The following is a 22,145-nucleotide window of genomic DNA, read 5'->3' on the forward strand; positions in this document are numbered from 1 at the left end:
CATCATTGGTGTTTCCACCCTTTCAGAGGAATGGGGCAGATTCCCTCAAGGAGAGGGCTGGGTGGGACGAGGTGCGAGGTGCTGGTTAAAGATCAGAAACTCTAACTTGGTCCATTTAGGGAATGGGACATAAGGAAGCAGAAGGAAGGCCTACTGGTAGGGAGGGGCCACTTTTCTTTGACTGGCCAAGTGTCCAGAGCCCTGGATTTTGATCCAGCCCCCATCTGGTCTTGGATCCCTAGTGTAGGCACAGTGGACAGGACTGGATTGCCAAGCCGAGGCGGAGGGCGGTGGGGTGAGCATAACAGTGCATGCTTCCTGCAAGTGGCCGGGCCGGGCCCATGGTGCTCTCCACAGCAAACATGTGGTTATGTTAGGAAACAGATAACTCCTCTGAGACTGCTCCTTCCGGAAATAGGGGGAAAATGTGGATTATCTTAAGTTCAAAAATGTGGGCTCCCAGGTGGCCTGGAGGTGGAGATGGTGGGATGGAAATTGATTGATAAGGCTGGGTTGTTTCCTCTGGGCCTTGGGTGCTCTTGCTGGGTACTGGGGCCTTGCTCACTCGGGGTGACCATAGTTACAGTCTTGGTACGCACGGAGCCCCTGGAGAGGCCCAGGCTTGGGGCAGCGTACCTGGCCACCCCGGACAGAATGACGGGTGCCTGCCCTAGGCGCTCTCTCATGGCAAGTGGGGAGGCTTTGTCTCGATGAGCTCAGACATTTTCTCGAATCCGTCCTTTGCCTCCAAGGGACTCCTGGAGGTGGTTCCAGAGTGGTTGGGCGGCAAGAACCATTGGAGGTCCTCCTGTCAGCCCTCCTCTGGCTCGAATAATTTTACCAATGGGGAAACCAAGGGCCAGAGAGGGGGAGGGCCTTGGTCAAGTTCACAAGGCTGTTTTAGGACTCAAACCCATGATCCCACATGCCTTCGGGGTCAGCCCAAGGTGAAGTATCTTGTTTTCTTTGGGGTCAGCTCTGCTCTCACGTCCTTGGGGAGTAGGTTTATGGTTTCTTGGTGTCTACAAGTTCTTCCCTCTGCAACTTCTGCACTGTGACCTCTCTGAAGTGCAGATTGGATCAGGTTGCTTCCCTGCCTGACATTCTTCAACAGCTCCCCAGTGCCTTTGGAGAAATCCCACTCTTCACAAACCATTTAAGGTCCTTCAGGATCTAGCCTCTGTCCCCTCTTCTGCCATCACCTTCCAGTCACTTCGGGCTAGAAGTGGGTTTCTCGTGACTCCCTACCTTTGCACATGCTGTTCCTGCTTCTCTAATGCCCTTCCCCTCTTGTTCTTCAAGGCTTCTCTTCTCAGGCTCACTCTGTGGCCTCCAGTGACCCCTTGGGCTCAGCCCCTCCTTCCTCTGAGCTCCCAGAGCTCTTGGTAATTCCTCTATTAGCACTTATGTCATTGACTTAGAATTATTTGTTTACTTGTCTCTTCTCCCCAGGGTAGGAAGCATGTCTTATGCATCTGTATGTCTCCCCTCCCCCAATAGTGCCTAGCAGAGTGCCTGACACCCAGCTTAGGCTCAGCCAATGTCCGTGGAATGAATGACCGAAGGAGTTGTTTGCCCCCCAAAGGTTCCCTGCACTGTGCCTGAAATGTCACCGTATGTGAGCTCTGCCTGATCCTGGCTCCTGTTCGCCTTTGCTTTTCCACAGCTGGAGCCTCTCTTCTCTCTCCAGCAGCTGGCCCAGCCCTGCCCAGGCTCTGGGGCCAATCACCGCCTTAGCCCAGGGAGATTTAAAGAGCCAGTGTTCAGAAGTGCAGGTGACTCAACTTCTTGTGAACATGGCCATGAGTTCTACTCTCACCCAGGCCTGGCACTCGGCTCCCACCACATCCCGTGAGCCAGCGAGCTCCATGAAGATCATCTCTCCTGGACTCCAGCCCTTCTTACACAGGGGCCTTGCCCTGTTCTAGAAGCAAATCCCCGAGGACACCCAGGGATGCCTCCCCCTCACCCCCCGCCTTTGCCAATGCCCAAATAGCAGGCCTCTCTGATACCCGCTGACCCATTCACGTGGCAGGCCTTCCTTGGGCACCTGCTGTGTCTAGGCACTGGGTCTCTGCTGCCACGGAGCTCACAGTCAGGGTGGAAGGTACAGACCTGACATGACATGACACTGTGATAGCGTGGGTCCGTGCTAGGACAAGGGATCAGACAAGGGGCTGTGGGGTCACTGAAGTAGCCTCAGAGATGGGACATGAGCTGAGATTGAAGAGGAAGGAGGAGGTAGGGGTTGGGTGGGGGGGACTTCCTCCTGGTTGAGCGGTCTGAAAGGACAGGGGCTGGAGAACTACCCCCCCCCCAACCCCATAACAACAACCAATTATAGACCCAGAGCCTTTAGCTATGTCTAGGGGGCTGCCTGTCCCTGTCCTGGGAGCATATTTCTCTCAGAGGAGGGATTGGGGTGGGGAGCGAGCTGCCCTCTCTCCACATGGCAGAAGGGAGCTCTTTGAGGGAGGGGGCCCCAGGCAGCCCCAATGGGCACCTCACATGTGCCCTGCAACCTTCACTTGCAGTCATGGGATCTGGTGAGGTAGGTGGGCAGAGGGGCATCCCGCATCCTCTGGGGTCATCAGGTGACCCCTGACAATGTCTTCCAACACTTAGGGGAGGCAGCAGAGCCCAGGGGCTTTGGAATCTCTCTAACTATGGCTTCTCCACTGCTTGAGAGCTGAGTGACTTTGGGCAAATGACTTCCCCTCAGCTTGCAGCTGACTGAATCTCAGCTCATCTGTGAAATGGGCTTAGCGTTAGTGCTCTCCCTCTAGGGTTGCAGCGAGCATTGGAGGAAATAATAACTATGTAAAAATGCTTAGCACATAGTAGGTGCTCAGCTTAGGGTGCTTGATTATAACAGTAATAATTGCAATAATTGGGAAGCACAGACCCGCTGCGGAAAGAAAAGACTTTGTAAGGTCTGTGTGTGTGTTGGGGTTGGGGCCGGCTTAGGGGGATGGGTGGAGAGAGCAGCAAAAGCCAAGGCCCAATGTGGCCAGGCCTCTGGGACAGGGCCTGTCGCGTTGCCCCTCCCTCTTCCACCCCCACAGCGGGGCGCAGGTGTCCGCGGCGTCCCGCGCATCCCCATCCCTCGCCGCCTTGGCCGCGGCCCCAGCTCCCTACTGCCGTCCGCCCCGCGTCCTCCGCTAACCTCGGGTCTGGACTGGCGAACCGCGGGGCCGGAAAATTTTGAGTCACGGTGTGGGGGAGCGGAGGAGGCGGGCCGTGACCCTGAACGGGGTGGGCTCTAGGACCCGCCTCGGGCTCCCAGCAGGGGGACCCGCCGCGAGCCCACGTCCCGCACGCACCGGCCCCACGGAGCGAGACGCCGCGCTGCCGCTGCGCCCTGGGCGGCACCGCTGGGTGTCCGGGACCGTCGCGCTCGCAACGACCCACGCGCCTTCACCGCTGCGGCCGCCGCCGGTCGTGTCCCCCCCCCGCCCCTCTCAGCACGATGCCCCGGGCGCCGCTCCTGCAGCTGCTGATGGCGGTCTCCGTGGCGGCGGCGGTGGTCGGCGAGCCCGGGCCGGCGCTGCCCCTTCCCACGGGGGATGCCACGCTGGCCATCGTCTTTGATGTCACCGGCTCCATGTGGGACGACCTGATGCAGGTGCTCGACGGCGCCTCACGCATCCTGGAGAGCAGCCTGAGCCGCCGCAGCCAGTCCATCGCCAACTACGCGCTGGTGCCCTTCCACGACCCAGGTAGCGCCCCCGCGTCCCCCCCACCCTGGGCGCCCTGGCGTGGGGCGCTCACCCGCACCCCGCGGGCGATCGCGCCCCGGGGCGCGCCTGGAGGTCCGCACACTGCTCCGCCGGGCGGGGGCGCCTTCTCGACGCATTCGCGCCCGCGGACAGGTCCGCACCTCGGGCAGCCGCCCCTTGCTTGCCCCGGGGAACCCGCTGTCTCCCTCCCCCGCGCCTCCGGAGATGGCGGGGTGCCCAGGCAGGCTAGGGACAGAGGGCGGCGGGCACCTCTGTGTGTCGTAAGCAGGTGACCTCACCTTCCTGAGCCTAGCTTCTGAAACCTCGTTTATGAAACCGGGTGAGAAACTGTCCCCAACACTTGCTGAGACGCATTCGTGCTCAGGGTCTGGCACGCGATCAGCTTTTGCAGCGTTTGCGTTTTTACTTTTTAATTCTTAGACTTTGCTCCCAGCACGGGCTTCAGAGGCCAAAAGAGCCCCCAAAGGCAGGCCGACCTACCCCTGCCTCGTTTTAGCCCGACCTCTTTTCCCTAGGAAAACTGCAGCTCGTCCAGGTCGCCTCCACCTCCCCGATTCTCCCGGCCAGGTCCCCGCCCCTGCGCGCAGCACTTTGTCCCCTTGCAGTCACTTGAGTTTCAACTCACTGTTAGGGGCGTGGCCTTGAAAGGGTCCCTGGGAGACCCCACTGTGGGGAGGGAGCTTCAGGGAAACCGGCTGAGTAATGCCGCAGACCTCCGACTTTCTGAGTAGCGGGTCTGCTTTTCCACCAACAGTTTTTGATGAAAAATTTGAGACTTCCAGCAAAATGGGGGGAGGCGGGGAGTTCATTGAACACCTGTCTTCCTGCCACCCAGATCCTATGATTAATATTTTACTGTTTGCTTTATCACACGTCTCTCCATCTAGCTGCCTCTCTATCCAGAACGATAGCTTTATAAGGCCAAAATCTAAAAATGGCAGATTCTTTCAGAATGGTACTACAGAGCGCCTCAGGCTGAGAAAATTCACAGTGACCCGAGGCTATATGAGATTGTAAGCCTTTTTAGAAGAAGTGGCCTTTATTAATCACAACAGTGTTGCAGAGTTTTGCAAAATGGGCAGCCGTGGGTGTGACTTAATCTAGTACAGTCCTCAGGCTGGGTTTGGAGGTCCTTCTGCTCCCAGGAGTTCTGGGTTCTCTAGGGCTCTGCCGCTCAAAGCCCAGAGGCTGCGGGGGGTGGGGGGATGTCTAGAAGAATATTTCTGGGAACAAAGGGATGGCTCCCACCTCCCAGTCGGGGGCAACAAGGTTGGGGGAGTTGTGAAGCCGAGGGGTGTGGGGTGTGTCCTGGGGCTTCACCTCGGACACAGGTCACCCTCCATCCCCCCAGTGCTTTCTCTCCCTTTCTGGATCATTCTTGGGCTTCCAAAGACATCACATTGAAAGAGCTGAGAGATCATCCAATCCACCCCTTTCTCTTACAGATGGAGAAACTGAGGCTCAGGACACGGATGGGGCTTACCCAGAGCCACCTGCCAGGATGATGTCATTTCTGATTCATAACCCACATTTGTCTCCAAAATGCTTGGCTGCAGTTGCAGGGCAGGAGAACAGCCTGCTGGAGCCAGATTTAGTGTTCTGGGGCCCGGGCTGGGGCTCCTGAGGGTTGTTGCCCCTGCCCCCCTCTAACTGTGGGCTTCTTGAAGCCCGCCTCCCACCCCCCAGCCTTTCCTCCCCTCCCCCTCTCTGGATGCTGAGCAGGTGTGCGACTCTCTGACCTTCACTGCATCCTCTATGAGACAAAATCGCCAGTCCTCCTGCCGTGTTCCCCAAACCATCCAGGTCCAAGTGCGGAGGGGCATCTCCGTGTTTAGTGAGCTGGTTCTGTGTGCACAGCCTCTGTGAGGCTCCCAGTGTGAAGGGGAGCAGGCTTCCTTGTAAGGAGCAGGCATCCCACTGGGGACAGGCCAGGTGGAGAGTAGAACGTGTCACATGCTGGCTCCGGTACCAGCTCCTGACTATGGGTCAGCAAGGGAGGGTACTGACCGAAGGCTCTCTGAGGAGGAAGCAGTGTTGGAGCAGGGCTTGAACACGAATGAATGTTTATCAGCTTTTGACTATCTGCCTGGCCGATGCTAGGTGCTGGCAATGCAGTGGGGGTGGCGGGCTCCCTGAGCACATGGAGCTTGCTGGGGAGTGGCTGACAAGTAGGGACAGGTGTTGGGGGGAGCGTAGGAGGAGTAAAATGGGAAGGTAGGAAAGGCAAGATTGGTCCGGGCTCTGACTTCAGGATTCTGGGGTTTGGAGCACTTAGATTTCCTTCTATGGGCTGCGAGCAACCACTGAGGGTTTCTGAGCAGGGATTGGACTGTGGTTTAGGCTTGGCTGTCTTTTGAATCGGCCCGTGGAATTTCCTTTGGTGGAAGAGGCGCTTCAGAAACAGGGGTTTTAGCTGACTGTTGAGGCCCCCAAGGCTGCAGGCGTAGAGGGCTTTCTTAAAGGAAACCCCCATCCTAAACCCCGAGGACCTGTCTTCTGGGGGGGGGGGTGAGGGGGTGGGAGGGAGGAGCGGAGAGACTATCAGTGGCTCTGGACTGCAAGTGTTTGGAGAGAAACTAGGACCCGTGCTTTGGAAATATTCTTAAAGTTTTTCAATGAAAAAAGTGGTATGTTCCCAAACTGGAAAGTTAGCATTTTGTTAATGGTTTCATTTTGGAAGAAAATATAGCTGATTTTCAGGTTTTCATTATTAAAATGTTGCAAAGAACCACTCTCCTGTGCAAATCTTTCTATCTCTGATTGTTTTTTCTGCAGGGTTAAGCTTCTCAAAGTGGAATTCCTAGGCCATTTTTTTTTTGAAATTAAATCATCTTTATTGCTAAAAGTTAATTGACAAGTGTTAAAGAGAAAAATTCACTATTAACTATGAAAGGGCCAGAAGCTTGGTATATATAATTTAGGAATTGCTACTACTCACATAACTGTTCAGCTTTATGTGAAGGTTAACGGAAGGAGGGTTCTTGGCCATTTTTAACACACTGAATGGGTGGGCAACTCTTCAATTTGTTTTCCAAAATGTTTCAGGAGTTTAAACTTCTACCAGAAGCTTCTGAGGGGACAGTTTCAGAGTAGCCAACCCCCAACACTGGGAATTTAAGATAAAAACTTTTTTTCTCCCTAATTCAAAAGTTGGGCAAATATTTTAATTTCTAGTGAGGTTCAGTGCATTTTCAAATGTTCCCTAGACTTTTTTGGGTGTGAATTTCTTCTTTTGCACATTGGTGGTGCCTTTACTTGTTTTCCCGTTGAGGTTTTAGTAGTTTTCTTATCAGTCAGTATGAGGACTTTAATATTGAAGATATTAACTGTTTTTTGTTATGGGGTTAGTGTTTTTCCTGATTGTTTGCCTTTTAGTATTGTTTGTGATCCCCAGTGGTCTGACTATTTATTTATTTATTTATTTATGTGTGTATTTATTTATTTCCCTGGTGGTCTGAAATTTTAAATGTTTATGTTGTGAAATCTATGGACTTTTTCCCCTTGTAATTGCTTCACCTACATGCTTAGAAGGATTTTTTTTTTCCCCTATCACAAAATCAGTTAGGTACATGTTCTAGATTTTTTCACCGGTTTTCTCCTTATATTTAAATCTTTAACCTGGAGTTTTTTAAAAAGTTGGTGTAAAAAATAATCTAATGTAATTCTACCAGGATGGGATAATTTTTCAGGTACATTTTATCAAACAATCCTCTTCTTTTTTTTTTTCATTTATTTGGATCGCGCCTTTATCCCAAATTACTTTATCTATTAAGAATTTATCTGGGCTTTCCATTCTGTTTTGTTATATGGCAAATCTTGTGCCAAGAGCATATTATATTCATTATTTGGTTTTACAATATGTACTAATAAGGCAAACTCTTCCTCATATTCTTTTTTCTTTAAAAAAATTTTTTTGGGGGCACCTGAGTGGCTCGGTCATTTAAGTGTCTGCCTTCGGCTCGGGTCGTGGTCCTGGGGTCCTGGAATCGAGCCCCGCTTCGGGTTCCCTGCTCAGTGGGAAACCTGCTTCTCCCTCTCCCATTCCCCCTGCTTGTGTGCTCGTACTCTCTCTCTGTCAAATAAATGAACAGAATCTTAAAAAAATAAATAAATAAACCGTCATTTCTTTAAAGAAAAAAATTTTTTTTTCCCTCAGGTGCGTCTGGGTGACTTAGTAGGTTAAACTTCTGCCTCTTAATCTCAGCTCAGGTCTTGATCTCAGGGTTGTGAGTTCAAGCCCATGTTGGGCTCCATGAGCTTACTTAAAAAAAAAAAAAAGATAAATAAATAAATCTTTTTTTTTCTTTTTTAATTTTCCCCCAGCTTTACTGTGATGTAATTGACACAGAATATTGGGTTAGTTTAAGGTGCACCACATGTTGATTTGATACATTTATATATTGCAAAATGATTAGCTAACATTTCTTCTGTGTCACTTAATTACCATTTTTTGTGGTGAGAACATTTAATACCTACTCTGACAATATTCAAGTATATGATACAATATTAGCTATAATCACCACGTGGTCCATTAGATCTCCAGAATTCATTTACCTTCCAACTAGAAGTTGTTTTTTTTTTAAGATTCTTTTTTTTTTTTTAAGATTTTATTTATTTATTCGAGAGAGAGAGAATGAGAGCCAGAGAGCACGAGAGGGAAGAGGGTCCGAGGGAGAAGCAGACTCCCCGCCGAGCAGGGAGCCCGATGCGGGACTCGATCCGGGGACTCCGGGATCCTGACCGGAGCCAAAGGCAGTCGCCCAACCCACTGAGCCGCCCAGGCGCCCCCGACGAGAAGTTTTTATCACACTTCTCCCATCTTCCAGTCCCTGGAAGCTACTAATCTACTGTTTCTGAGTTTGGCTTTTTTAGATCCCAGATGTAAGTGAGATCATACAGTATTTGTCTTTCTCTGTCTGACTTATTTCACTTAGCGTAATGCCCTCAAGGGTCCCTCCATGCTATTGCAAATGGCAAGATTTCCTTTCTATGGCTGGATAATAGTCTAGTATTCCATACCATTCCATTCCGTGTGTATATATACCACATCTTTATCCATTCATCGGTTCATGGTTTAACAAAATCTAGGGGCACCTGGCTGGCTCAGTCGGTGGACTGTGTGACTCTTGATCTCGGGGCTGTGAGTTCGAGCCCCACGTGGGGTATAGAGATCACTTAAGAAAAATAAAAAATCTTAAAAGAATTATTTTAATAAGCCTAACTTTAGCACAGTTCTATTTTAGATGTACAGATTTATTGCAAAGATTGTACAGAAGTTCCCCTATGCCCAACACCTAGTTTTCCGTGTTATTAACATTTTACCTTGCTGTAGTACATTTATCACAATTAACCAACCAATATTGATATGTTATTATTAACTAGTGTCCATTCTTTATTCAGATTTCCTCGGTTTTTCCTTAATGTCCTTTTCCTGAGCCCACCCAAGATCCTACATTACATTCAGTTGCCATGTCCCCTTAGGCTCCTTTGGTTGTGACCATTCCTCAGACCTTGTTCTTGATGACCCGGACAGCTTTGATGAGAATCGCTCAGATGTTTTGTCCCTTCGTCATGATTTGTCCCGTGTTTTTCTCCAGTTAGACCAGGTGACAGGAGAGGAAGACCACAGAGGAGCAATGCCGTTCTCATTACGTTCTGTCAAGGGTACATACTACCCATATGATGGGTCACGGTTGATGTTGACCTTGATCACACAGCTGAGGTGGTCAGTTGTCGCCATTGGGAAGTTCCTCTTCTCTTTCTCCATTTCCGGACTGTCCTCTCTTTTTTTTTTTTTTAAGATTTTATTTATTTATTTGAGAGAGAGACAAAGAGAGCACAAGCAGGGGGAGGGGCAGAGGGAGAGGAAGAAGCAGACTCCCCGCTGAGCAGGGAGCCCTATTCGGGGCTCGATCCCAGGATCCCGAGATCATGACCTGAGCCGGAGGCAGATGTTTAACCGACCGTGCCACCCGGGCGCCCCCATACTGCCCTCTTGGGAAGAAAGTCACTGTGTGCGGCTCATACTTAAGAAGTGGACGTTGTCCTCCACCTTATTGAGGGTGGAGAATTAGTGTAAATCATTTGGAATTCTTCATCAGAGAGTTTTCTCTTCTTCCCCGTTTATTCTATTATTTCTATATCTCAGTATAGACTCATGGGTAGTTATTTTGTACTCTGGGTTATTTATTTTTTTAAGATTTTATTTATTTATTTGACAGAGAGAGAGAGAGAGAGAGACAGTGAGAGGGGGAACACAAGCAGGGGGAGTGGGAGAGGGAGAAGCAGGCTTCCCGCTGAGCAGGGAGCCTGACCTGGGGCTCGATCCCAGGCCCCTGCGATCATGACCTGAGCTGAAGGCAGACACTTAATGACTGAGCCACCCAGGCGCTCCTGTACTCTGGGTTATAACCCAATACTACTAACCAATACTGCTTTATTTTGTTGCTCAGTTTTTTGGTCATTGGAATTTCTTTCTGTTGGCTTCTGTGTGCCTTTGACATGCTCCTGTTATGTGTGTGTGTTTTTAAAGCAGTGCTTTAAAAAAGTACCACTTTCTGGTACTATAAGGTGTTCAAAACTCATCTTACATATTTCCTGCTGCAATCCTAGATCTAGCAATTTATCCAAGAATCCCTGGATCCTTTTATTGAAAAATGGCACTAGGAAGTAGGATCCGAGTGCTACGTGTACTGGGGTGTCACTGCCTCTAGCCCCTTAGCTGACAGACCCAGGAAGGGATGCTGTATGGGTAACTTGTATATATAACTGGTCTATAAGTATTTCTGTATGTTGCCATCTGTGTCTGTATTAAGCTGGACGTGAGTTCGGACTGATGTCTCCAACTCAGATTTTATCACTATGTAGATCATTCCAGTCTCCTCCCCTTGCTTATCTACGACCTCCCACTCCGACAGTGACTCACCTGCTCCCACCACCCACCATCCACCATGTGTTTACTTAATGGTTCCAGTCCAGTCTATGGAGAAGTGGTTTTAGCATCGTTAACTCGTACCCCATGGGAAACAACTTTATTAACCAGAGTCCCTTCTTCTGCCTTACAGACTGTTTAATCTGGGAGTGACTTAGGCCAGTCCCTTGTTTGTAATCTTTTGATTCACCTTCATTTTCAAAATATTCTTGAACACGTATTCTTTCAGATGACAAACAGAAAAACTTAGTCAACTTCCCCCCAAAAATTCCTACTGTGATTTTGCTTGGAATTGTGTGAAATCTCGATTTAGGGAAAATTGTCATTAAAAAAAAAATTCAGTTGTTTCCATCTAGGACGCACGCCTCTTCCTTTGTCCGCATATTTATTTCCTTTCGTAAAGATTTATAACTTTTTTCCTTATAGGTTCCACCCATTTCTTTTAAAGATCATTTCTAAGTATTTTGTTTTTTTGTTACTCTTTTGACTAGGAAATTTTTTCCATTACATTTTTTGCAAATGAGTATTGTTGGTATGTTGGAAAGCAATTCATTTTCATATATTTATTCTGTTTCCAACGTTCTTACTGAAGTTTTTTTTTTTAACTACTTCTATTTTTTTTTTTTTCTTTCAGTTTTTTGGGTAATGGCTTGAGTGTCCTAGGCTGGCCACCATAGCCTGTCCAAATCATAATATTGTCTCACTTTTCCAATCACATATTTCACTTGTTTGAAATGTGTTGTATTATTTATCAGCCAGAACTTTCAGAACAATGAGAAATACACAAAGCAAATGGTCATTCTTCTGATCATGCACTGCCGTGTGATGTTGGCTCTTGGTTTGAGGTTTTCTTCAGCAAGTGAACGAAGATGATGCTTTCATTCCTAGTTTACTAAGGGTAAAACAAAAAACAAAACAAAAAAACCCCCAAAACTACAACACCCCAAAACAAAACAAAACAAAACAAAACCCAAACAGGGAGGGGCGCTGGATTTTAGCCAGTGGCTTTCTGGCTGTGTTGCGATATCTGTAAGCTCTTTCTCCTGTTGACCTATTGATGGGATTCCTTAATTTTTAACGACTTCCACATTCCCTGTATAAGCCCTGCTTGGTCACGGATGATTCTTTCCTATCCAGCTGGATCCCATTGGCCAGTGTTTTATTTGGGGAGCTTTGGGTTTTGTTTCAGCGTGTCAGATCAGTAAGGGACATTCTCTCTGTGTGCCCTTTGTTGAGTGTTGGCACCAGGGCTTAGTTAGCTCTTTCATTTAACAACTTAAATTATTAAGTTTTCTCCCCAAGTTGTGAAAGTTTTTTTTTTAAAGTTTATTGATTTACTTTTTTAGTCATCTCTCCACCCAACGTGGGGCTTGAACTCATGACCCTGAGATCAAGAGCCGCACACTCCATTGACTGAGCCAGCCAGGCCCCAAATTGTAAAATTAATATGCGCTTGTAAAATATTCTAATAATATGACTCTCAAGGGATGCAAACACTTTTAATCATTTTGCATCCTTCCAGACCGTGTGTAATTGTGTGTATACTTAATTTTTTATTTAAAAAAAATGGAATTATGCAACACATACTGTTTTGCAACTTGTTTGTCTTCCCTATGCGATACACCAGATACTTTTCCATGTTAGGAAATATCAATCCACCTCATTGTTATTAATGACTACAAAGAAGGGGACTTCATTTATCTTAATCCTCTCTTGATTTATCCAGCCATTCCTGTATTGTAGAAGAGAGATTGCTTTTAGTTTCTTTCGTTTTTATTTTTAAGATTTTTATTTATTTATTTGAGAGCGCACGCGCGAGAGAAAGCAGGAGTAGGGGCAGAGGCAGAGGGAGAAGCAGGCTCCCCACCGAGCAGGGAACCTGACGCGGGGCTCCATCCCAGGACCCTGGGATCATGACCTGAGCCGAAGGCAGACGCCTGTTAACCAACTGAGCCAATCCAGCACCCTGCTTTCAGTTTCTTGACAACAAACATGTACACATTCGCAGACATATCTGTATGGTAGATTCCCAGAAATGCAGTTGCTTTGTTAAAGCATATGAGCATTTAAAATTTTGAGAGCTATCACTAAACTGTCCTCCAGAAATGCTGTACCATCCTGACATCCTACCAGCAGAGTATGAGACTGCGTTTTCTCCCCCACACCACACCTTGCTGGCGTCTGGGGACATCGTTCTTCTCTTCTTCACTAATTTGCTAAGTGTGAAATGGTGTCCCATTTTAATTTGCCTATGGTTGATCGTTAGTGAGTTTGAGCATCTTCTCTGGGTCGCCAGGTGCACTGTCAGCTTGCCTCGGGGAGTAGGAGTTTTAGGTGGTCAGGGGTGAGGATGCAGGCAGGCCAATGTGTTCGGCTCACAGTGTGGCCTGTGAGCTGGGGCAGCTCGGCCTCTGGCTGCAGATTGTGTGTGTGTGTGTGTGTGTGTGTGTGTGTGTGTGTGTGTGTGTGTCTACTGTCATCCTTGAGCAACGTTGCTATTAACCAACCGCTCATCATGAAATAGATCTGATTGGTTCTTGCTCCGAGGGGTGAGTCCAGCCCTGTGGCCTGGCCCCTGTGCTTCTCTCCTTGGAGGCTGGGGCCTCTGAGCTGCCCGCAAGCTGTAAGCTGGATTAGGTGCATCCCTGTTGTTGATGGCACCTAATCCAAGGGCAGTGTTCCTGCCTGGGCTTTCCAGGCATGAGTCCGTGCAGGGCAGAGGTGTGAAGAGAAAGACAGGTTGGGGATGCCTTTGAGAGAGGAGTGGCAAGGTAAGGATGTAGTGGGTCTGAGGGCAGGAGTCTGCCTGAAGGGGCTGGGGTGGGCTGGGTGCATTAGTCTGGTCCCCAGGGATCCCTGACAGACCCATTATTCACTCGCTCAGTAGGTGATTCTCGAAGGATGACCACGGGCCAGGCAGGTGCCAGCTTGCCCTGCCACCTTCAGTCCAGCCTGGCCCACAGCAAAGGGCCAAGTTCATTAGCCACAGTGTGGTCCCTTGTACAAAGAGGTCCCGGCTGCTCTGAGAGGTGGGGATACAGGAATGATGTTCCAGCTGAGGTGGAGAGGAGCTGGGTGGGTAGGGGAGAGCCTGGACGGGTTGGGGAAGAGCATTCCAGGCTGAGGGAACAGCAGAGACAATGGCTCTGAGGCTGCCAGGAATGTAGATGTGAACCTCTCCTTGAAGACATCAGGGATTGGCTGATGTGGACACTCAGGGCAGGGCCCGGATCCATTGGGTGTTCAGGGCAAGGGGCCCTCCTTAGGAGGCCCTCAGGAGCATCGGGTTCTAGACTCCTGGACACGAAGGAGGAGGTGGAGGAAGGTTCTGGGGCCATTTTGGTTCTTTGGACAGAGTCACTTGCCTAGCTTGCTTCCTGCCCCACCACATCTGTCCTTTGTGGGTATTTTCAAGGGAATCACATTCACCCAGCCCCGAGCTCAGGAACTGTTGGAATTCTAGCAGGCTAGACTTCGTTTTCTCCAGCCCCTGCCTTATAAATGGGAAGATTGTGTCCCAGGGAGGGGACACAACCTGCCCACGATCGTGGCAGACTGTGGGACCCTGCCTGGGGGGACTGCAGCTGGAGGAGGGGGGCAGGTGTGAATCCAGAATTGGCCCCAGGGTTCAAGCCCTGCTTTCAAGGAGGAGAGGGGAAGGGTAGACCCTGGGAGGAGTCCATGACATGAGGTCTTTCTGAGGCTGGACCTCTGGTGCCTCACTGTGGCCCTGACCAACTACACTGGGGCACAGGATTCTGGGTAAGGGGCATCACCTGGGTGAGGAGCTGGGTGCGATCCTGTGCATGATCCTCCCAAGTCCCAGAAGCTCCACACCCTCCTCCGGTGGAGCGGAAAAAATCTGCCTGAGGAGAGATGGTTCCGGGCCAGGCTTCTGGGGCTCAGATGCTCAGGGGCGGCACAAGTGGGGCCAAGGTCATGGGTTTAATGATGTTTGCAGCCGGCCGGCAGGCCCTGCTCAGAGGGACTGCATGCCACATCTGCCCAGCTGTTTGGCAAGTGCCCACCTTCAGTCACGAGCCTCTCTCCCCCTCTAGGAACAAGAATGAGGGGCTAGGGAACAAGGGAATGAGTTCTGAGTATCTGCAGCTTGGCAGTGGCTGAGATCTTGAACGTGCGGTGAGACGGATCAGCTTTGAATCCCACCTCCACGTCTTCCGCATTCTAAGACCTTGGGCAGGTCACTTCACCTCCCTGGGCCTCAAATTCTCATCTGTGAAATGGGGATAATAAATAATCGACTTCTCTGGTTGCTCTTTTTGTTTTCTAAGTGAATGTGTGCCAAGTGCATAGAACAGCACCTGATGCTTACTAAGTATTAAAACAGTTACTCATATTAAAATGTTAAACTGCCGTCACCATCGCCACCATGGTTTTTGGAGACAGGACAGCCGGTGGCAAAGGGTATAGGCTTTGGAGCCAAGCAAGTGGATTTGATATTCTAGGTTGAACGGTGTCCTCATGAAATTCGTGTCCTTCCTAGAACTTCAGAATATGCATAACCTTATTTGGAAATAGGATCACTGAAGATGTAATTCATTAGGATGAGCTCATATTGGAGTAGAGTGGGCCGTTCATCCCATGTGACTGGTGCTCTCATCGGAAGGAGGGAGACAGAGCCGGCACAGGGAGAAGGCCCTGTGATAATGGGGGCAGAACTGGAGTGCTTATGTGTTTACAAGTCAAGGAACGCCAAGGGTTGCTGGTATTTGCCTTCAGAGAGAGCGTGGCCCTGCTGATAGCCTGATTGTGGGCTGCTAGCCTCAAGAACTGCAAGAAGGGAAATTTCTGTTGTATAAAGCCACCCAATTCATGGTATTTTATTACAGTGGCCCCAGGAAACCAGGACAGACATTAACTACACTTACTAGCTGTTTGACCTTCACTAAGGGCATTGTTTTCTCTCTAAGCCTTGGTATCCTCAGTTGTAACAGGGAGATGAAAAAAAAATAGAAGTGAGCTCAAGCTTATAAAATAATAACTGCTCAAGGCATAGAAACTGCTGTGACCATCACCACCACCATCATCAACATCAATGTCAACATCACCACCACCACCACCACCACCACCACCACCACCACCATCATCAACATCAGTGTCAACATCACCACCACCACCACCATCATCACCACCACCACCACCACCATCATGAGCATCACCACCACCACCACCATTGCCACCACCATCATCATTGTCATGCAGCATGCTAAGATGTCAGGTGATCAGAGCTTTTTGACCAGAGCCAGCCCTCCCTGGACTGGGTGAAAGAAGGAGATTGGGAGGGTCTCAAATGACCCGTTTCAGTGGGTAAACTCACATGGGAATGTGTCAGGTGTCCTACCCTCTCCTGCCCTGACCAGGCACCTCACTCTGTCCTGCTGGAAGATGGGTCTTGAAATGGTCATCCTGCTGAGAGCACCCTGTCCTGGTGGGGTTTTAGGATGGTGAGTGACAATGTGCAGTGGGTCCCAGGAATGACAGAGGAAGCTGTGGGCCAGTGTTAATTAATGACAAGAAAGCATCCATCTCTGGCTTGCTGCCTGTAGCTGTGGATGGGCAGGTGCCTGGGAGAACAGGTAGCAAGGAGACCTCCATACCCCCAGCCCCTTCTTTGCATCTTGGGAGCCAGTCCTGCCCTGGAATGATGGGACCAGTCATCAGTAACTCCCCGTACCTGGAACTGGCTTGGGGATCTATTCAGCAAAAGGAAGAGATCCCAGATTCGTGTGTGTGTGTGTGTATAATTGTGTACTCTCAGAAGCTGAGGCAGGCATTTAAAAAACCCTTGCCTTCAGTCTTTGCTAGGGCCTTGCCCTCTGCCTTGAGAGCAATCACGGACACTCTTGTCCATCTGGCCAGCCCTTCCTCCATATGACCAACTCCTCTGCATGCCCCAAATAATCACATTAGTTTCCTGCTTCGCTTCGTATCTGTTTCTCTGAAAGATGGGCAGCCGCGTGTTGTAGTGGGAGGGCCTGGGGACCGGGTAGGCTTGGCATTCAGTACATGCTTGCTGAGTGTTGACTGTATGCCTGGTGTTGTTCTGGGACAGGTTATAGAGATAAATGAAGCTTTGTACTGACCTGGAGCTGCTCAGGCAATATGGAATTCAAATGTATTCATTCAGTCACTCACTGGAACTGCATTTATTGAGTGCTTACCATATACCTGGCACTGAAATTGGCCCAAGGCCTACAATGGTGAACAGGAGAAGGGGTCACTGTCTGTATGATATATCCAGGTAACTCTTGCACCAGATCTTCCCAGCTGACCTTGAAGGACTTCCTTCTCCTCTCTGGGCTTCAGTTTCTCCATCTTTAAAAAGCTGGGGTCTTTGGATCTCTTTATCTTCAACTTTGTTGTTTGGCACATAGGTTTGTAGTCCTAATTGGTTTTTCCCAAGTCCATTCTTTTTTTCTTTTTTTTTTTTTAAGAGTTTTATGTATTTATTTGACAGAGAGAGACACGGCGAGAGAGGGAACACAAGCAGGGGGAGTGGGAGAGGGAGACGCAGGCTTCCCGCGGAGCAGGGAGCCCGATGCAGATGCGGGGCTGGATCCCAGGACCCTGGGATCATGACCTGAGCCGAAGGCAGACGCTTAGCGACTGAGCCACCCGGGCGCCCTCCCAAGTCCATTTTTGCTGGAGACAGGATGATGGAGTCTGTGGGAGGCAGAAGAAACGCCCCCCCACAAAGATGTGCATGTCCTAATCCACAGAACCTGTAAATCTGTTACTTGACACAGCAGACAGCGCTTCGCATGTGTGGTTAAGTTACGGATCTTGAGATGGAGAGATTATCGTGGATTACCCAGATGGGCTCAGAGTAATCACAAGCCTCCTTGTAAGAGGGAGCAGGGGGGTCAGAGTCTGAGGAGATGTGGCAGAGAAGCAGAGGGGATTGAGAGAGAGACTGGAAGACTCTCTGCTGCAGGCTTTGTAGATGGAGGAGGGCCATGATCCAAGGAGTGCGGGCGGCCTCTCGAAGCTGGAAAAATCAAGGGAGCGAATTTTCCTGTAGAGCCTCCAGAAGGGGTGCACCCTTGCTGATGATACCTTGATTGGAGGGCTTTTGACCTCCAGAAATGAAGTGTGTTGTTTTGAGAGGCTGAGTTTGTAGTAATTTATGAAAGTGGAAATAGGAAACTAATACAGAGACCAACCTTAAAATCCTTTCCAGGGCTTTCCAGCTCAGAGGATCCTCTCTGGCTCCTGAAATGTTCCGAGTCCGTGTTTTAGGCGTATAGTCCCTGGCCCTCAGCGTGAGCTGGCCGGGTCCTTGGAACATAAGGAGGTTGGATGAGGAAGTCACTGAGCATGGCTGAGTGGTGTGGGGGAATCAGGATGGGCGATTTCCCGGGAGAATCTTCCCCCCCCCCCAGAGCGCAGACCCTCCCAGAACAGCCATGGCGGTGGAAGGCTAGACCTTAGATGGCCGGTTTGGCATCCTCCCTGCCCTCTACCACCTGGCCGCCCACTTTGGGTTTCTCAATCCGGTAAAATTGTTAAAAAACAAAAACAAAAAAAACGAAAAGGAAAGAAAAAGAGAAGGAATGGACATAGGTGACCAACATGTTGTCTTACCAGGTAGAACCATGAACAGAATCAACTCCCCCGAACAATTACTGTCCCTCCACGAAAGAGAGTGATCCTCACCCCCAGCCCCCAGGGAGGAAGAGCATAGACTGGAGAATAAAGGGCCGCCTTTCCAACCGCTGCTTGATTTGTGATAACTGATGTCACCGACTTTATTGTTCTCACGCTGCCGCAAATGGAAGAGAAGGTGGTTGGCCCAGCCCTGGTCCAGCGTTGGGAACAGAGGGTAGCTGAGGTCACTAGACCATGGGGGGGGGGCGGTGGGCAGCCAGAGTCAGAGCTGGGATCCCCTGGGGCTTCCCTGGGTTCACAGACAATGAGCTGTTGGTATCCATTCCCCCATGTGAGCAAAACTGGGCGCAGGCCGGCTTCCCCAGCATTGACGGATGAGTGGCTGGCTCATCTGGAGGAGGGGAGGACAGTTAGGAGGTTACTGAACTTGCTTCCAGAGCCTTTACAAACGTCCTGGCCTTTGACCCAGTAATTGTGCTCATGGGAGTATATGCCAAGGCATCCACTGAGCTGGTGCTTAAATGCTATGGATCTAGAGGTGTTCTTGGTAACATTGCTCATTATAAAAACTGGAAACAAAGCGACGTGGGATCAAGCACATCCACTCTTAGTCATTTATACAAAGGAAATACTTTGTACCCATTAAAAATGATTTTGAAACTGAGCATTTAGCCTTCTGGAAAATTGCTCAAAATATGTTATTCGGTAAAAAGAATTAGGTTAAAAATAGGATGTTATTTGTACTTCAGTAGAAATTCTGTGTAAAATAGTATGCATGCGTGCAAGGGGCAGGTTTACAAATATGCATGAAAGTGTTGAAGGTTATGTATAAAAATCAGAATGACTGTCTCTGGTTGGTAGAATTCCCTTCTCTTTCTGTGTCAGGAATTTCTATATATAGTTCACAGGGAGCCATTCTCTAGAGCTTGGTTTCTGGAGTTGTACAGACCTAGGCTCATCCCAGCCCTGCCACTTATTGGCTGTGTGTCTTTGGGCAAGTCACTTAACCTCTCTAGTCTTCCCTGTTCTCCTCTGTAAAATGTGGGTGAGACTGAGACCGACCTGGTGCCAGGGAGGATTCAGCCAGTAAATGCTCGGGAAGCATCTCAGCACATGGACTGGGACTTAGTAAGTGCTTAGTAAATGTCAGTATCATTAGTGAACTTTTTTTTTTTTTAAACATCGACCATGTATTATCACGTAATAAAGAACCAGTGTTGAATAAAATTACTGCTTTTCTCTGTCAAACTGGAGTTTGAGGACCTCATGCTGGAGCACAAACAGCCACATGGCCGTGTTTGCTGAGCCTTCGCTGTGTACACGGGACCCATGCGGGGTCTGTCCCTCCCTGACCCCACTGCGTTCTCAGAGTGATGCTTCTCAGCTAGGAGAGATGGTGTTGTTCTGTGCCTCATTTTACAGATGCGGAAACTGAGCCTGGGGACAGTGAAGTAAGGTCTGAGAGGCCCTGTGGCTCAAGGATGGAGTCAGGATTCCAATCAGATCTGTCAGCAAAGGCTGAGGGTTTGGCTGAATCAATTACTGCAGAGTTCAGAAAATGAGAGGTCAGGGGGAGGGGGGAGGCTTGGTAAACGCCAGAGCAGCTGAGGGAGGGGTGTTGGGCATGATGAATAATAAATTCAGAACACAGGCATGGGCTCCCAGGGGACGATTGGTTCCTAAAGTGTTGGGCAGAAGAGCTGGTGTCTGCACTCTCCTTGAGAATTGTGGATGAATGCCGGATAATTCCATGGGCTTCCTTCCCTAAGAAGGACCAAGGTCAGTTGACTAGTCGATGAGTATGGGAATTTTTTTAGGGTGACTAGAATTTAGAATTCTTGAGCTAAAAATAGTCCATTATTAGAGTTCACCAAGGACTCAGATGAAATATTTTCCTGAGAAATTTGACGTCCACGAACCTTGTAAAACCCCCTTAGTGCACACATCCCCATGGGGAGTTGGGATCCTAGCCCTGTTTTCGGTGCCCTGATAGCCTTGTCTTATGCTAACTGTGACTCTCAATTACAGCTATTAAAAAAATCTTTTTATCGGGGAACATTTCAAATATATGCAAAGTCAGCAGAGTAGTGTGATGAATCCCTACATCCCCATCGCCAGACATCAAAACTGTTCTGCCGTTCTTGTTCATCTAGACCTCTCACCCTCCACCCCCACTCAGTGATGATTGTTCTCTATAGTGCTGGCTTTAGGAGGTGAAATTTACATACATTGAAATGCACAAATCTTTGCTTTGCAGTTTGGAGAAACCTTATTCCTGTGGAACCCACACTCCTATCACACTATAGAACATTTCTGCCTTCCCTGACAGTCCCTTTGTATCTCCCTAGCCCCCAGACAACCTCTGTTCTGATTTTTTCCACCTTAGATTATTCCTTCCTGTTCCAGAACTTCTATAAATGGAACCATATAAATGTGCGCTCTTTGTGTCTGGCTTCTTTCGTGCAGCGTGATATCATCTGTGAGATTCATCTGTGTGGTTGCCTGCATTGGTAGCTTGTTCTGCTTTCTTGCTGAGCAGTTTTTGATTATATGAAGAGACCACAGTTTGTTTATCTGTTCATTGGTTGATGGACATTTGGCTGGCTTCTAGTTCTGGACTATTATGAATACAACTGCTCTGAACAGTTGAGCACAAGTCTTGGTGTCGACATATGTTTTCATTTCTCTTGGGTAAATACCTAGGAGTGAAATGACTGGCTCTCATGGTATGTGCATGCTTAAGGTTTTAGAAAGTTCTGTTTATCTTCCAAAGTGGTTGAACCATTTTGCATTCCCACCAGCAGCGGACAGAAGTTAGTCCCATGTCTTCACCTACATTTGGTGTAGTCAACCTTTGCAATCTAACGCTGCTCTTTTTAAACGAGCTAATATATGGATGGAGTTTCTGGAAGATTTTCTTCTCGTTGATCAGGCTGGTGTTGGACAGTTCTCTGTCTCTGTCTTTCCAGAATTCCTCTCCCACTGATGGTGGGGTGGGCAGGGTGGTAGAGGGGAGGTTCCTAGGACAGCCATGTTCAGAAAAGACTGAGAACTGTGGTTTTGAGGAAGAACAGGGGGGTTGCCCTCTGTCTCACCTCTGTGCTCCCCTGGAGCTCTGGGCCTGGCTTGGAGCAGGGCAGGGGGCTGAATGGCCTGGAAGACCTGGAAACTGCCCCCTTACTGCTCCCCTTTTGGTTGGGGAGGGTGTCTCTGGGGCCCAGGTTTCACCTTATTTCCCTTCTGGTAGCACATCGTGTAACTGCTGCCCCACCCCATGGAGGTGGTACATCCGGGAATACAAGCCCACCTCGGCCCCTCTCTCTTTTCCCTGCAGATATTGGCCCAGTGACCCTCACGGCAGATCCAGCGGTGTTTCAGAGAGAGCTGAGAGAACTCTATGTGCAGGTGGGCCACCCTGCCCCTGGCTGCTTGCTCTGCCCCCGCCCCCCCACTTCCTTTCCCAGTCCAAGCCTGAGGCCAGGGTCTTTGCCCCACCCAGGGGCCAAGATGGCGGCTTCGGCTACTGTCATGAACTGTCTCCCAGCACTGCCTCTGACCTGTGCCCCAGCTTGGGAATGCTGAAGATCCTGTACATCTTGGGGTTCCTTCCTTTATTCAGTGACCCAAGTACCTGTGGGGGTCCCTGTGCTCGGTACATTGTAGGTGCTTATTTTTTTTTTTTCTTAAATGTTTTTATTTATTTATTCATGAGAGGCAGAGAGAGAGAGAGAGGCAGAGGGAGAAGCAGGCTCACACAGAGCAGGGATCCTGATGCGGGACTCGATCCCAGGACCCTGGGATCATGACCTGAGCCGAAGGCAGACGCTTAACCATCTGAGCCACCC

General features: G+C 49.3%; 1 protein-coding gene across 2 annotated transcripts in view; it reads left to right on the forward strand.

Annotated features, from left to right (window-relative positions):
- The first annotated feature begins 3,469 nt into the window (after positions 1–3,469).
- The window catches only part of HMCN2 (hemicentin 2), a 147,403-nt gene continuing 128,727 nt past the window's right edge, over positions 3,470–22,145 (forward strand). For both annotated transcript variants that reach the window (XM_088019264.1, XM_088019265.1), the window contains exons 1-2: positions 3,470–3,719; positions 21,635–21,705. In XM_088019264.1, the coding sequence (XP_087875390.1) occupies positions 3,470–3,719; positions 21,635–21,705 (321 nt within the window). The remainder of the gene's footprint in view (positions 3,720–21,634; positions 21,706–22,145) is intronic.

Source organism: Eumetopias jubatus, unplaced genomic scaffold, assembly GCF_037043125.1.
Source record: "Eumetopias jubatus isolate StellerSeaLion01/CBP00866 unplaced genomic scaffold, mEumJub1_p1.0 scaffold_15, whole genome shotgun sequence".
NCBI lineage: Eukaryota > Metazoa > Chordata > Mammalia > Carnivora > Otariidae > Eumetopias > Eumetopias jubatus.